At 48.8% G+C, this 14,735-nt stretch overlaps 4 protein-coding genes across 6 annotated transcripts in view; 1 reads left to right on the top strand and 3 right to left on the bottom strand.

Moving 5' to 3' along the window:
* Window positions 1-198: 198 nt before the first annotated feature.
* Window positions 199-2,260, bottom strand: LOC130204497 (splicing factor 3A subunit 2-like). Its single transcript, XM_056431263.1, has 2 exons — window positions 652-2,260; window positions 199-548 (listed from the first exon to the last, which is right to left on the bottom strand). The coding sequence occupies exon 1, from the start codon at window positions 1,684-1,686 to the stop codon at window positions 955-957; it is 732 nt and encodes a 243-aa protein (XP_056287238.1). The 5' UTR covers window positions 1,687-2,260; the 3' UTR covers window positions 199-548; window positions 652-954.
* A 223-nt stretch (window positions 2,261-2,483) lies between these two features.
* On the bottom strand, window positions 2,484-3,594 carry dph3 (diphthamide biosynthesis 3). Its single transcript, XM_056431361.1, has 3 exons — window positions 3,253-3,594; window positions 3,077-3,151; window positions 2,484-2,908 (listed from the first exon to the last, which is right to left on the bottom strand). Exons 1-3 carry the CDS (start codon window positions 3,502-3,504, stop codon window positions 2,834-2,836), a joined length of 402 nt encoding a protein of 133 aa, XP_056287336.1. The 5' UTR covers window positions 3,505-3,594; the 3' UTR covers window positions 2,484-2,833.
* A 297-nt stretch (window positions 3,595-3,891) lies between these two features.
* Window positions 3,892-12,488, top strand: sh3yl1 (SH3 and SYLF domain containing 1). Of its 2 annotated transcripts, none has more exons than XM_056431360.1 (9): window positions 3,892-4,157; window positions 6,725-6,835; window positions 6,920-7,033; window positions 8,126-8,190; window positions 8,410-8,522; window positions 8,850-8,978; window positions 9,065-9,209; window positions 9,328-9,598; window positions 10,300-11,334. In XM_056431360.1, coding segments are annotated over exons 1-9 (1,098 nt in total). In that variant the 5' UTR covers window positions 3,892-4,156; the 3' UTR covers window positions 10,449-11,334. The 2 variants fall into 2 exon arrangements, with proteins under 2 accessions (XP_056287335.1, XP_056287334.1); XM_056431359.1 differs by lacking the exon at window positions 10,300-11,334 and adding an exon at window positions 11,349-12,488 and having other exon boundaries at window positions 3,897-4,157.
* A 336-nt stretch (window positions 12,489-12,824) lies between these two features.
* The window catches only part of LOC130204546 (solute carrier family 22 member 13), an 8,065-nt gene continuing 6,154 nt past the window's right edge, over window positions 12,825-14,735 (bottom strand). For both annotated transcript variants that reach the window (XM_056431357.1, XM_056431358.1), the window contains one exon: window positions 12,825-12,989. In XM_056431357.1, the coding sequence (XP_056287332.1) occupies window positions 12,914-12,989 (76 nt within the window). In that variant the 3' untranslated portion in view covers window positions 12,825-12,913. The remainder of the gene's footprint in view (window positions 12,990-14,735) is intronic.

Genomic DNA, 14,735 nt, shown 5'->3' with positions numbered 1-14,735 from the left:
CACCTGAGTCCTCCTCAGTCCACCTGGACGTGTTTACATCATTAAACGGTAATTAATTATTCTCTTGTTCACTCTTCTGAATCAAAGTGTTCATTGAGATGTGACCTTTGACCTCATCTTGCTCCTGTCAATCAGCCTGGAGACTTCTATACAACCAGAGGAGTCGCCCCCTGGTGGTCAGGAGAGAGAATGCAGCAGTTGAGTTTAGAAGTTGATCTTTTATTGATTTGAAATAAGAGTTAAAAATCTAACGATCCATAACATAAAATATAAAGCGTAAAAGAACAATCGGTCTCCTGATGCGAGGAGTTGAACTATTAAATAGATATAAAATACATCTGATCCTATAGTTTAAACTACCCAATAAAGTGTGAAGATAATAATGACATTCCTTTGATGCTGAAAGGATATTCTACGCATCACAGAGGACTTTTGAGAGTTGAGTCTTTATTAAAACACCAGAGCAGTCCTTCTGTCCCCGTGGCTCGATAGCGCCCCCTGGTGGAAGCAGCCACACAGCGCGTGAGTCACAGCAGCCGAATGACAACCTGATGAAAAGATCATGAACTCATGAAACATGACAGTAATATATAAACACTTGTACAGCGTGTGTATTGTTCTCTAGACACAGGTATTCATATTAGTTTCGACCTGTACGCAGCGTGCCACTGCCCCCTGGTGGGGACTCCTCGCCACTGCAGCGTCAGACTCCTCTCAGTAGAGTGAAGTATTAAAACACGAGTTCTGTGTCCATCGAGCATGTCTAAGTTCTGCTGTCTTTCAGGAGCTGCTCCTTCCTGTGTGTGTGTGTGTTTGTTGATGCAGCGCTGTGAGGACCACAACATTCCAACCTCTCTGATGAGCCGTATAAATGTTCCTGACGACGTGTTCTACTTGTACTTATTTTATTGAGTTCGTTGCCGTGGCGACGCTCTGGTCACGTGATCGACCGAACTATTGGGAGAGCAGAACGAAGCTCTCCGATTGGTCAGCAGCAGCAACGAATAAACCAGAACAACAATAAGTTGGCGGTCCCGACGGAGCTGGAGGTCTGAGGGAGCTGGAGGTCTGATGGAGCTGGAGGTCTGATGGAGCTGGAGGTCTGAGGGGGCTGGAGGTCTGATGGAGCTGGAGGTCTGATGGAGCTGGAGGTCTGATGGAGCTGGAGGTCTGAGGGGGCTGGAGGTCTGATGGAGCTGGAGGTCTGATGGAGCTGGAGGTCTGAGGGGGCTGGAGGTCTGATGGAGCTGGAGGTCTGATGGAGCTGGAGGTCTGATGGAGCTGGAGGTCTGAGGGGGCTGGAGGTCTGAGGGGGCTGGAGGTCTGATGGAGCTGGAGGTCTGAGGGGGCTGGAGGTCTGATGGAGCTGGAGGTCTGATGGAGCTGGAGGTCTGATGGAGCTGGAGGTCTGATGGAGCTGGAGGTCTGAGGGGGCTGGAGGTCTGAGGGGGCTGGAGGTCTGATGGAGCTGGAGGTCTGATGGAGCTGGAGGTCTGATGGAGCTGGAGGTCTGAGGGGGCTGGAGGTCTGATGGAGCTGGAGGTCTGATGGAGCTGGAGGTCTGATGGAGCTGGAGGTCTGATGGAGCTGGAGGTCTGAGGGGGCTGGAGGTCTGATGGAGCTGGAGGTCTGATGGAGCTGGAGGTCTGATGGAGCTGGAGGTCTGATGGGGCCCTGGTGCTGCATCACGCTCTCAGACCTGGACCTGCAGGCCGCAGCGCACGCACACAAGGACCAGAGCCGCTCGGAGGCCTCCGTGGGGAGCCGGTCTGAGGAGGGTCAGGCCCCGCCCCCCCACAGGGAGCGCTTGGGTCCATGGGGGTAGTCCTCAGTGACTCGGGGCCTCCAGGGGGTCTCAGGACTCCAGGGGGTCTCAGTCTTCAGGGGGTCTCAGGACTCCAGGGGGTCTCAGGACTCCAGGGGGTCTCAGGACCTCCAGGGGGTCCCAGGGTCTACGGGACTCCAGGGGGTCCCAGTCTTCAGGGGGTCTCAGGACTCCAGGGGGTCTCAGGACTCCATGGGGTCTCAGGACTCCAGGGGGTCCCAGTCTTCAGGGGGTCTCAGTCTTCAGGGGGTCTCAGGACTCCAGGGGGTCCCAGTCTTCAGGGGGTCTCAGGACTCCAGGGGGTCCCAGTCTTCAGGGGGTCTCAGGACTCCAGGGGGTCTCAGGACTCCAGGGGGTCCCAGTCTTCAGGGGGTCTCGAGGACTCCAGGGGGTCCCAGTCTTCAGGGGGTCTCAGGACTCCAGGGGGTCCCAGTCTTCAGGGGGTCTCAGGACCCAGGGGTCCCAGTCTTCAGGGGTCTCAGGACGCCAGGGGGTCTCAGGGTCCCAGTCTCAGGGGTCTCAGGACTCAGGGGTCTCAGGACTCCAGGGGGTCTCAGGACTCCAGGGGGTCTCGAGGACCCAGGGGTCCCAGTCTTCAGGGGTCTCAGGACCCAGGGGTCTCAGGACTCAGGGGTCTCAGGACCCAGGGGTCCCAGTCTTCAGGGGGTCTCAGGACTCCAGGGGGTCCCAGTCTTCAGGGGGTCTCAGGACTCCAGGGGGTCTCAGGACTCCAGGGGGTCCCAGTCTTCAGGGGGTCTCAGGACTCCAGGGGGTCCCAGTCTTCAGGGGGTCCCAGTCTTCAGGGGGTCTCAGGACTCCAGGGGGTCCCAGTCTTCAGGGGGTCTCAGGACTCCAGGGGGTCCCAGTCTTCAGGGGGTCTCAGGACTCCAGGGGGTCCCAGTCTTCAGGGGGTCCCAGTCTTCAGGGGGTCTCAGGACTCCAGGGGGTCCCAGTCTTCAGGGGGTCCCAGTCTTCAGGGGGTCTCAGGACTCCAGGGGGTCCCAGTCTTCAGGCCTGAACCAGCTCCAGTTGGGTTGCCGTGGGCGACGGGGCTTCCACGAGTTCTCCAGACAGGAACAACTCCTACAACATAAAACAAACACTTTGATTTCCACAGTGACCACTTCCTGTCAAGTGGCCCTCCCACTCGGGTCTCTTATTCTGAAGGACTGACCACTTCCTGTCAAGTGGCCCTCCCACGCGGGTCTCTTATTCTGAAGGACCGACCACTTCCGGCTGCCCTCTCCTCACCTGGTCGTAGATGACTCGGACCAGCAGCGAGCAGCTCGGACACGTGGCCACCTCCTCCCCGCTCTCCAGCTCCTCCTACAACAACAACAACAACAACATGACGTCACACCTCTCTGCTGAGCCGTCCGCAGCTCCTCTCCGGTGGAGGTCACGTGACCAATGAATCACAACACTACCTTCGTTATGGCGAACTTGTCCCCGCACGGACACGGGAAGTAGTACGTGTCCGAGTCCTCGTCGAACTCGAAGTCCTCGATCTCCACCTCGTCGTGAAACACCGACATGAAGCCTCTCCGGTCGCGCTGCCTGGCGGCGTCGCGTCTTGATGACGGAGGCGAGACTTTTCTTCTGCGCTTTAAAAGGCGGACTGCAGAACAAGAACAGGCCTCCCGCCCCCTGCCGGACCGGAGGTGTAACCGCAGGTCCATGACCGGTGGACCGGTTTAAGATTAAAACATCCCATTATCACGTTTAACTGTGAGAACGCGGCTGTGGGAATGATTCCAGTGTCAACAGGAGGAGCAACAACACGTCTGAGGCCTGAACATGAGCAGGAACAGACTGTTTCTGTCTCATTGCAGCTCTACAACCTCAACATGATGATGTTATTAGTCACCTGAGGTTGAATGATGCTTTGAATAAACCACACATTAGCTGTTGAATGTTAGAATGAGTACATATTATAATTATATATTAGTAATATAATCACTTTAATATAGGAGGTTCTGCTTTGCCTGAGAGACTGAACTGAGGGCGGTAAAAGCATTAAGTCTCGGGAGCGCGCACGAGAGCGTGCCCAGGTGTTCATACGCCTTCCAGTCGGGGGATGTCCTCGAGGACAGTTTATTAGTTTATTCCTCGTCACCTGTGTGACGTCACTAAATGTCTTCAAGAAGCGCCTTCACCTGCACAGGTGGGCTCGAGTCCTCTGCTATCACGTGACGTGCGTGCGCGTGTCAGTGTGGTTTCTGGCGGCGTGCGGTGTTGTGAGGAGACTCAGGTAAGGCGGAAGTAAAGAGAAAAGAGAAAGGCTCGCGCAGCTCACCGGTCCGCAGGTGTCCAACCAGCAAAAGAAGGAAAAGTAAGTTTGATTCAGCTGAAAGATTCTGTGAAGAGTTATAATAGCTGTGTACCTGTCTGTCTGATTACCTGTCTGTGGCTACCTGTCTGTCTGATTACCTGTCTGTGGCTACCTGTCTGTCTGATTACCTGTCTGTGGCTACCTGTCTGTGGCTACCTGTCTGTCTGATTACCTGTCTGTGGCTACCTGTCTGAGTAGGGTCTGGTGGTCTTTAAGGAGGTTCTTCTGAACAGGGTCTAGTGGTCTTTAAGGAGGTTCTTCTGATCAGGGTCTGGTGGTCTTTAAGGAGGTTCTTCAGAACAGGGTCTGGTGGTCTTTAAGGAGGTTCTTCAGATCAGGGTCTGGTGGTCTTTAAGGAGGTTCTTCTGATCAGGGTCTGGTGGTCTTTAAGGAGGTTCTTCTGAACAGGGTCTCGTGGTCCTTAAGGAGGTTCTTCTGATCAAGGTCTGGTGGTCTTTAAGGAGGTTCTTCTGATCAGGGTCTGGTGGTCTTTAAGGAGGTTCTTCTGATCAGGGTCTGGTGGTCTTTAAGGAGGTTCTTCTGATCAGGGTCTGGTGGTCTTTAAGGAGGTTCTTCTGATCAGGGTCTAGTGGTCTTTAAGGAGGTTCTTCTTAACAGGGTCTGGTGGTCTTTAAGGAGGTTCTTCTGAACAGGGTCTGGTGGTCTTTAAGGAGGTTCTTCTGAACAGGGTCTAGTGGTCTTTAAGGAGGTTCTTCTGATCAGGGTCTGGTGGTCTTTAAGGAGGTTCTTCTGATCAGGGTCTAGTGGTCTTTAAGGAGGTTCTTCTGAACAGGGTCTAGTGGTCTTTAAGGAGGTTCTTCTGATCAGGGTCTGGTGGTCTTTAAGGAGGTTCTTCTGAACAGGGTCTAGTGGTCTTTAAGGAGGTTCTTTTGAACAGGGTCTGGTGGTCTTTAAGGAGGTTCTTCTGAACAGGGTCTAGTGGTCTTTAAGGAGGTTCTTCTGATCAGGGTCTGGTGGTCTTTAAGGAGGTTCTTCTGATCAGGGTCTAGTGGTCTTTAAGGAGGTTCTTTTGAACAGGGTCTGGTGGTCTTTAAGGAGGTTCTTCTGAACAGGGTCTAGTGGTCTTTAAGGAGGTTCTTCTGATCAGGGTCTAGTGGTCTTTAAGGAGGTTCTTTTGAACAGGGTCTGGTGGTCTTTAAGGAGGTTCTTCTGAACAGGGTCTAGTGGTCTTTAAGGAGGTTCTTCTGATCAGGGTCTAGTGGTCTTTAAGGAGGTTCTTCTGGCTGTATGTTTCTCGTCCTGTGTGAAAGCGTTCCGAGTTCATTTCTGAGAATTCCTTTAGGTTCTACATTCTCTGGCCAGGTTCTCGTGTTCTCCGAGAAGTCCTCGTGGTATTTAAAGGGATTGTTGCGTCTGAGCAGGATCTAGTGGCATGTCTGTAATGAAGTTCTAGTCTTCATGGGGAGGCTCCTTGATCTCTGAGGAGGACGGATTGGTTGCAGTGGTTCTAGTCGTCTTTAAGGGGTTCCATTGGTGGAAGAGGTTCTTGTAGTTCTATTGATTTTTCAAGGTTATAATTGGATTGTATTTATTTTAAGCGGGTTCTCGTGGACTTAAAGGAGTCATGACATCAGTTGAACTGGTTTCAATACCTTAATGAAACCCGTTTCACCTCAATGAGCTCATTGGCTGCTTCATGAGTCACTACCTCACATGACCAGGTGTTTAGAGACTCGCCAAGCCTCTTCCAGCTCAGGAACGTCCACTCCCTAGAACCCATTACCTCCATATAAGCTCTTACTTTAGAGACGTGTTGGAGGACTATCGTAGAAACTAGAACCACCTGAAAGACCATTGGAACCTCTTTATCCAAGACAACCTCCTCATAGACGATAAAGACTACGATAATCTCCTGACTGATGACTAGAACCTCCTCAAAGACCAACAGAAAGTCCTCCAACATGAAGACCGTCTCGGTGGAGTCAGACCCACCAGACCGGTCTGCCAACGGCAGCACATTCCTGACTCGTGACACGACAACATCCTCGGCCTCCCGAGCTGTTCTTCAGAGCATCGGTGGAGCTCCAGGAAGCTGGACGTCACAATGACAACAGGACTGTTGGGGTTGGGCTCTGATTCCGGTCTGAAGGGGAACAGGTTTTGGTAAACTGGCGTTCTCTCCATCTTTGCTGTTATCGGGTGAGATCTTCCGAGACACCACATCTGACAGAAGAGCTGCTTCTTGCCACCCGTAGAAATAAGAGCGTGAACCTGTGAGAACAGACGGGTGGTTGTTGGAGGCTAAAACAACAACTATATCTGCTGTTCTAATCCAGTGAGCGTCGCCGTCCAGCAGCCGCCTGCGCCGCCAATAAGAAGAGAGAAACCGGCATTCAGAGCCTTCTAAAAAAAGTCTTCACCACAGATTCAGATAAAAAGACCAAAAGTGAAGTCAACAATGGGTCCAGTGAGGAGTTGTGTGGATCCTCTTTGTGCCCCAGCAGTCTGAGTTTGTTCTGGGCCCAACGCAGTACGAGGCAGGTCAAACACCCGCCGACTGAGCTGCTCATGTTTAAGTAAACTGTGTAATTTGTGTTGTTTCTTAGTGAGCAACCCGATACCCTCCAACTTGAAGTCCGAGGCGAAGAAAGCCGCCAAGATCCTGAGAGACTTCACCGAAATCTCCAGCAGGAACGGAGCGGACAAACTCATCCCCGGTCAGACAGCGCCCGTCCTCCCCCGCCGCCCCCCCGCCTGCGTTGGAGGCGGCGTCATGATCGTGGTGTGTTTGTGCGTTGCAGCTCATGTCATCGCCAAGGCCCAGGGGCTGGCCATCATCTCCGTCGTCAAGGCCGGCTTCATGATCACCGCCAGAGGAGGCAGCGGCATCGTCATCGCCAGACTGGCCGACAGACGTGAGACAGTCCATTCGTCTAGTTTCTGGGAGGACATCTTCCTGTGGCGCAACAGGAAGTCATCATCACGGGTTCCCTCCACTAGCAGCCAATAGGATTCTTCCATTAGAGTTGAGATTATTACAGACAATGATGATGGGTTTAGGTCATCGGGATTATCTTCACTCATGAACTTTAGTGATGTTTGAAGTGTAAAGGAGCTCCACCACGGTCACATGACTTTAGGTCTCCACCACTCGGCTAAAGAAGGACTCGCGTTCTCGTGGGGACGTTTAGTCGTCTCATTTAGGAAGGGTCTAGTGGGCGTCTAGATTCTGGTCCTGTAGGTTCTACTGGTCTTTGGGGAAGCTATAGTGGTTGGTAGTCGTTGGTCCTCGAGGTCTAGGAGTAGTTCTAGTGGTCTTACAACCTCCTTTTGGGAGGTTCTCGTGGTTGTCTAGGTTCTATAGGTCTGGGAGGAGGTGGTAGTGGTCTTTGTGGTGGTCCTCTATGTGGAATGACATCCGGCAGTGAGTCATGTTCATCTTCTTCCTTCACGTTTCCTTTTTATTATTTTAGGCTGTTTTGCTTTGGTAACAGAGTGAAAAACTCCCTCCGATGTCCCCGTGGCGTGAGTCATCTGATGTCTCAGCATGATGGTTGTTCACGCGGTGGAGGAGGAGGCAGAGTTTTGTGGTGCCAACAAAACCCCAAGAGGGTCACACGGGCCGGACTCTCCTCCTCTGCAGGGCATGTCGTTGTTCGTTCAGATTGAAGGAGCAGGCTGACCAGATCTGAAACCACCGGCACCAAGAACAACCACAGCCCTAAATTCTGGATATTCATTTAATTTGCTGTATAGATTCTATCGGTGTGAATGAAGGCAGCACAGGAGCCGTCTTTGTTCTTGTGAAAGTTCCCCTTGGTACCAAGTGTTTTACATGGATTAACAACATAACGCCAGAGGGAAACGCATTCATATTCATTTGGTTGGCGCAATAGTGTGAGCTGTATTCTCTGGTTAATTGGCCGTGAGGGGGGAAGCGACTGTCTGTGGAAGTTACCATGAATGCTTCCTGATGGATCCGGTCTTTGTTTACGGTTTGTGTTCAGGCTGGTCGGCGCCGTCGGCCATCGGCATCGCCGGCCTGGGAGGAGGCTTCGAGATCGGGGTGGAGGTGAGTTCTTTCTTTCAAAGGATGGATTCATCCAGAGGGAAAGATGCTCCATGAACCTTTAGATTCTTCTTCTTCTGGGGGACAACACTTTTCAAATGTAAATAACGCATTATGCCGTTTTTTGATATTGAAGGAAAGAAGAAGAAGAACCTCAAAGAAACTGCTGCTTCATAACTTTCCGACTGTAGTGTAGCTTTGACGTGACTGTTCCTCCCCCAGGTGTCCGACCTGGTGATCATCCTGAACCACCGGAGGGCCGTCGAGGCCTTCACAAAGGGCGGGAACCTGACGCTGGGCGGGAACTGCACCGTCGCTGTGGGACCCCGGGGCCGGTGACTACTCACTTACCTAGAACCTATATATTTTATAAAGTAAAGATTCACTCTTGTTATTGAGTACTTCTTTCCTTGACCCTTTGTCCAAATTGGGCCGGTAGTTCCTTTGTTATCACGCTGACGGAAACCTATGAATACTAAATAATGGAGGACCCAGGATCCTGCCCTGTGGAACGCCTCAGAACATCAGCAGTTTGTATCACTGCACTCGACATTGCTGGACTATTAAAAAGCTGAACTGTGGATGGTTATGTCTTTAAGTCCTCGCCTTGGTTCCAGTGGCAGACTTTACTCAACGGCCTCCTTTCTCCTTCTACTGCTCAGGAACTTGGAGGCTGACGTAGCGATTCGCAGCACGACGGCGGTCTTCACCTACTGTAGGTCCAGAGGTTTGTTTGCTGGTATTTCTCTGGAGGGATCTGGTCTCATCGAACGCAAAGAAACCAACCGCAAGTATGACCAGCAACCTTCATTAGAAACGTTGCTCACGTGGACATGAATATAGTTATTGAATACGGGAGTTCACGTGTGGCCCAAAGGTTCTACATGCGAGAAATCCGTGCATCGGCCATTCTGAACGGAGATGTGGAGCCGCCGCCAGAATGCTACGACCTCTACCACATCCTGGACGTCTACACCGAGGCCTACACCACCGACTGGACCAGCAAGAACATGAGTAGGAAGGTAAGAGAGTGGCTGATAGAATGAAGTGGAAAGTGTTGAAGTGGCAAAACTATTTTATTGGGATAATTAAAAGTACAATTCGTCAGCAGTTCTGAATGATATTTCCATCTCTCTCCAGTCGGCTCCATCCAGGCCTCCAGCTCCGGTGCAGAGACCGACAAGCACTTACCAGCAACGGCCAGCTCCTTACCAGCAACCGCCAGCTCCTTACCAGCAACCACCAGATTCTTACCAGCAGCAGACAACCAGTTACCAGTACCAGACAAACACTTCCCAGTACCAGACGACCAGTTACCAGTACCAGACGACCAGTTCCCAGCAGCCTCCAGCCAGCGCGCCTCAGACCAGCCTCTACCCGAGCGTCTCCGTCTATAAATCTGAGACTTCTGGTGAGTTTAACTGAACACTGTCACCTCCTCGTCTCCTTTTATCCTTCCTTCTAGCCTTCCTGCCACCTCCTTTCCTTAACTACCACTTTCAATATCTGCCTTTATTTATCTACTTCCTTCTTTCCTTCACCTCCTCATTAACTTCTTCTTCTTGTCTTCTCTACTTCCTTTCTCCTTTCCTTCATTAATCCCTCCTTTCCTTTACTACGTTACATTTTCTTTCAGCCTTTTTCCTCCTTATGTACTTCCTTTCTTTCCTCCACTACCCCTCTTTCCTTTGCTTACTTCTATTTCATGCGTGTGTCTCTGTGGTTGTGTGTCATTGGGTGTGTGCGTGTCTCATTGGTTGTGTGTGTGCATGTCTCATTGGTTGTGTGTGTGCGTGTCTCATTGGTTGTGTGTGTGTGTGTCTCATTGGTTGTGTGTGTGCGTGTCTCATTGGTTGTGTGTGTCTCATTGGTTGTGTGTCATTGGTTGTGTGTGTCTCATTGGTTGTGTGTGTATGTGTCTCATTGGTTGTGTGTCATTGGTTGTGTGTGTCTCATTGGTTGTGTGTGTGTGTGTGTGTGTGCATTATGAGGCTGCAGTACTCTCTAGTGGCCACATCTGGAATTACTGGTGTAATAAAACAAGACTATAAGAAGTACGGCAGGTTGATATTTATTGAATTTGCTCGTATTATTATTCTGCATGTTATTTAGGACACGGGACTCTCCAGATGTGTCGGCTCGTCCGGCTCGGTGAAAATAGACGGAGGACACGGACCTCAAACTTCTGCTTTAAAAAGTTGCTTTCTAGCGCCCCCTCAAAGTTTGACCGGCGACGCCCCTCACCCAGAATGTCCGATTGACTAAAGTTTTCACACTTGTCCACTTGGACCTGCTCTACAAAGAAGCCCCTCAGACCCCTAAGCTCCGCCTACTTAGATTTTTGGCCATTTTGAATTTGATGAAAAACACATGATTGGCGAGTTCTCCTTCACGCTGCGTCCGATTCATACCAAACCTTCTGGAGATCATGAGTGAAGCTACATCACCTGTGATGTGTCAGTTTTTAAATGTCTCATTGTGTTAAGCATCTATGGCCCAATGAACATTTTAGGGGCGTGTCTTGTTTTTCAATGCTCATGACCTCAACACTATTTGGACTAAACACTCCAAATTTACAGCATATGTGCAAAATGGCTTTTTGTCCGTAGTGACCTGATGTTCTGTCACTGCCAATAATTGGCCACTTTCTGTGATTTCTTTATGTCAAAAACTATTGCTTCAACTCATCCAATCCTTCCAAAAATATTTAATACATGTGATACTTCAGTGTTTTGGTATTTTCTCTTTGTACATCCACTTCCCTCAGCAATATTGAACTGTTGTGCTGAAGACGGGACGACATTGAATCTACATTTTCACAATTCTTATCAAAACCATGAATTTTGACATGCAAGGTAAACAGTGACCCCAAGTGGAAAATAAATAACCGCCATAATGCCAGATATCAGTTTATAGGATGATATCTGATCATATATGTAAATATCTGATAATATTATACCATATTTGTTCTCTGATATCAGTTAATATCAGACAATATTTGTTAATGTCAGTTAATACCAGTTGATATAAGATAATATCAGTTAATATTAGAAGTATAAAATAAACGTAGACTTGCTTCCACAAAGTGAACAATCTTTGTTAAAATATTAAAGTATTAAATAAAGTGTCATTAATTACAACTTTTGTTCTGTCCCTCCCAGATCGAGCAAAATCAGGGGGCGGGGCCAGAGGGCAGCTCGTCGTCACGGCGACGCACCTGTTCGCGGGCGAGCAGCCCGGCGACCTGAGCTTCGCGGCCGGCGACCGCATCACCGTCATCACCAAGACGGACTCCGAGTACGACTGGTGGGAGGGGCAGCTGGCGGACGGCAGCGTCGGCATCTTCCCCGCCAACTTCGTCGCGCTCTGACGGCCCCTGGTGGTCAGACGGGGAACTGCAGGAGGACGAGTGTCTTAGGGCGGGGTAACTCGTTACGGCGACACGCGAATGGAAGGTTGTGGAAGGTTATGGAAGGTTGTGGAAGGACTTTCAGGATCCATTGGCGCATCAGTTTTAATTTAAAGTGAACACAGCCGACATGTTTCCGCGTGGCGAGGAGCCGGCCCTGTTGGTGGTTCCTCCGTCTCTGGGATACTTTAATGTTTCCTGAATGAATTATTCTCATGATCAGAGGGTTGTTCAGTCATGAAGATAACGCTCAAGTTAAATATAGATGTGCTATTAATTCATTAAATGTACCTTAACGCTGCAGGAAACTGATGTCTGGATCGTAAAGCGTTTGTTTGTTACTTGTAAACATCTTTAGGACTAGTTGTTGTTGTTTCTGTAAGAAGTAAACAAGCTTTAGAGGCAGAACACAAGAATAGAACAACAGTTAAATCACAATTTAATGATCAAGAACACAATTCATTCACATGAATAAAACCAACTCATTGCATTATTTAAATGTTCCTGATAAAAAACAGAATTTAGACTTAAAGTTATTAGGATGAATACGTATTGATAATTGTTTTATCTGTAGTTTAACTGGCGCACTTTACAGGTGATGTTTGTTTAGTATGAAACGCTCACTTCCTGTCCCCTTCAAACTAAAACAACACAAAGATTTAAGATACTTTTCAAACTGATTTATTTATTGTCACTTTTAAATGAATATTATTAACTTCCAGGTGTTCTTCACACAGTATTTAAGAGCTCCATTCATGGGATCTGTTACACATGTTATATATATATATGGTATTTTAATATTGATAATGAAGGTGAAAATTCTGTCAGTTTAATGAAAGAAAGGTGTGTTTTTATACATTATGTTTAATCTTAAATAAATCTGCATTACTGAGTTTGCTTCTGTTTCTGCTCAAATAATCTGTATAAAGATATAAATACAGAAGATATCTCTAAAATTACTTATGTTGAAGATGAAATTTGAAGAATAATTAGGACAAAATTGTGAGTGTGTGTGTATGTACACACACACACACACAGTATTCATACTGTGTGTATGTATATACGCACAGTATTGTACAGGATTGGTGCTGTGATGCCGAGGTCGTCCTGCAGAGGGCGCTGCAGCTGTTCAACTAATACATGAGGTAGTATCACAGATACAACTAGCAGCAATATTTAAAGTATTTAAAATAACCATCGACATGAAAGGAAGACACAGGAACACGTCGGGATTTATACGTTTAGTTCTTTAGTTCTACTCCAGAGTCACAACACAAGTCTAAGATCTAGAGGTGTGTGTGTGCGCATGTGTGTGTGTCAGTCCAGTGTTTGAAGGTCTTCTTTCTCTGCAGGGAGCGTCTCAGTTTTCCTGGTATGGCTGCTCACCAGCTTCCTGAAAGCACAGACATACACACACAGAGACACACACAGACAGACACACACAGAGACACACACAGACACACACACACACACAGAGACACAGACATACACACACAGAGACAGACATACACACACAGAGACACACAGACATACACACACAGACATACACACACAGAGACACACAGATATACACACACAGACACACACAGATATACACACACAGACACACACAGACATACACACAGAGACACACAGATATACACACAGACACACACAGACATACACACAGAGACACACACAGACATACACACACAGAGACACACACAGACACACACACAGACACACACAGAGACACACACAGACATACACACACAGAGACACACAGACAGACACACACAGAGACACACAGACACACACACAGAGACACAGACATACACACACAGAGACACACAGACATACACACACAGAGACAGACACACACACAGACATACACACACAGAGACACACACAGAGACACACAGACATACAGACATACACAATGACACACAGACATACACACAGAGACACACACACACACAGAGACACACAGACATACACACAGACACACACAGAGACACACAGACACACACACAGACATACACACACAGAGACACACACACACAGAGACACACAGACAGACACACACAGACACACACATACATACACACACAGACAGAGACACACACATACACACAGACACACACACAGAGACACACACACATACACACACAGAGACACACAGAGACACACACATACACACACAGACACACACATACACACACAGACATACACACACAGACACACACAGACATACACACAGAGACACACAGACATACACACACAGACACACACAGACATACACACACAGACACACACAGACATACACACACACACAGACATACACACACAGACACACACAGACACACACTGACATACACACACACACACAGACATACACACAGAGACACACAGACATACACACACAGAGACACACACAGACATACACACAGAGACACACAGACATACACACAGAGACACAGACATACACACACAGACATACACACACAGACACACACAGACATACACACAGAGACACACACAGACATACACACACAGAGACACACACAGACATACACACACAGAGACACACACAGACATACACACAGAGACACACAGACATACACACACAGACACACACAGACACACACAGAGACACACACACAGAGACACACAGATATACACACAGACACACACACACAGAGACACACACAGACATACACACAGAGACACACAGACACAGAAACACACAGATATACACATACAGAGACACACACAGACACACACAGACACACACAGACATACACACAGACACACACAGAGACACACACACATCGAGACACACAGACATACACACACAGACACACAGACATACACACACACACACACACACAGAGACACACACACACAGACACACAGACATACACACAGAGACACACACACACAGAGACACACACAGACACACACACAGACACACACAGACACACACACACAGACACACACACAGAGACACACACACACTGATGTGGTGCAACAGAAAGATGCTCTCTTCTAGTGAGGCAACAACAGGAAGTAGACTGAGGACAGGAAGTAGGCAAGGAAGACAGGAAGTAGACTGAGGACAGGAAGACAGCAGGAAGCAGATTACTACAGCAGGAAGCAG

Source organism: Pseudoliparis swirei, chromosome 14 (assembly GCF_029220125.1).
Source record: "Pseudoliparis swirei isolate HS2019 ecotype Mariana Trench chromosome 14, NWPU_hadal_v1, whole genome shotgun sequence".
Classification (NCBI taxonomy): Eukaryota; Metazoa; Chordata; class Actinopteri; order Perciformes; family Liparidae; genus Pseudoliparis; species Pseudoliparis swirei.
Note: the sequence above shows the minus strand (reverse complement) of the source record. Positions and strands in the feature narration are given on the sequence as shown.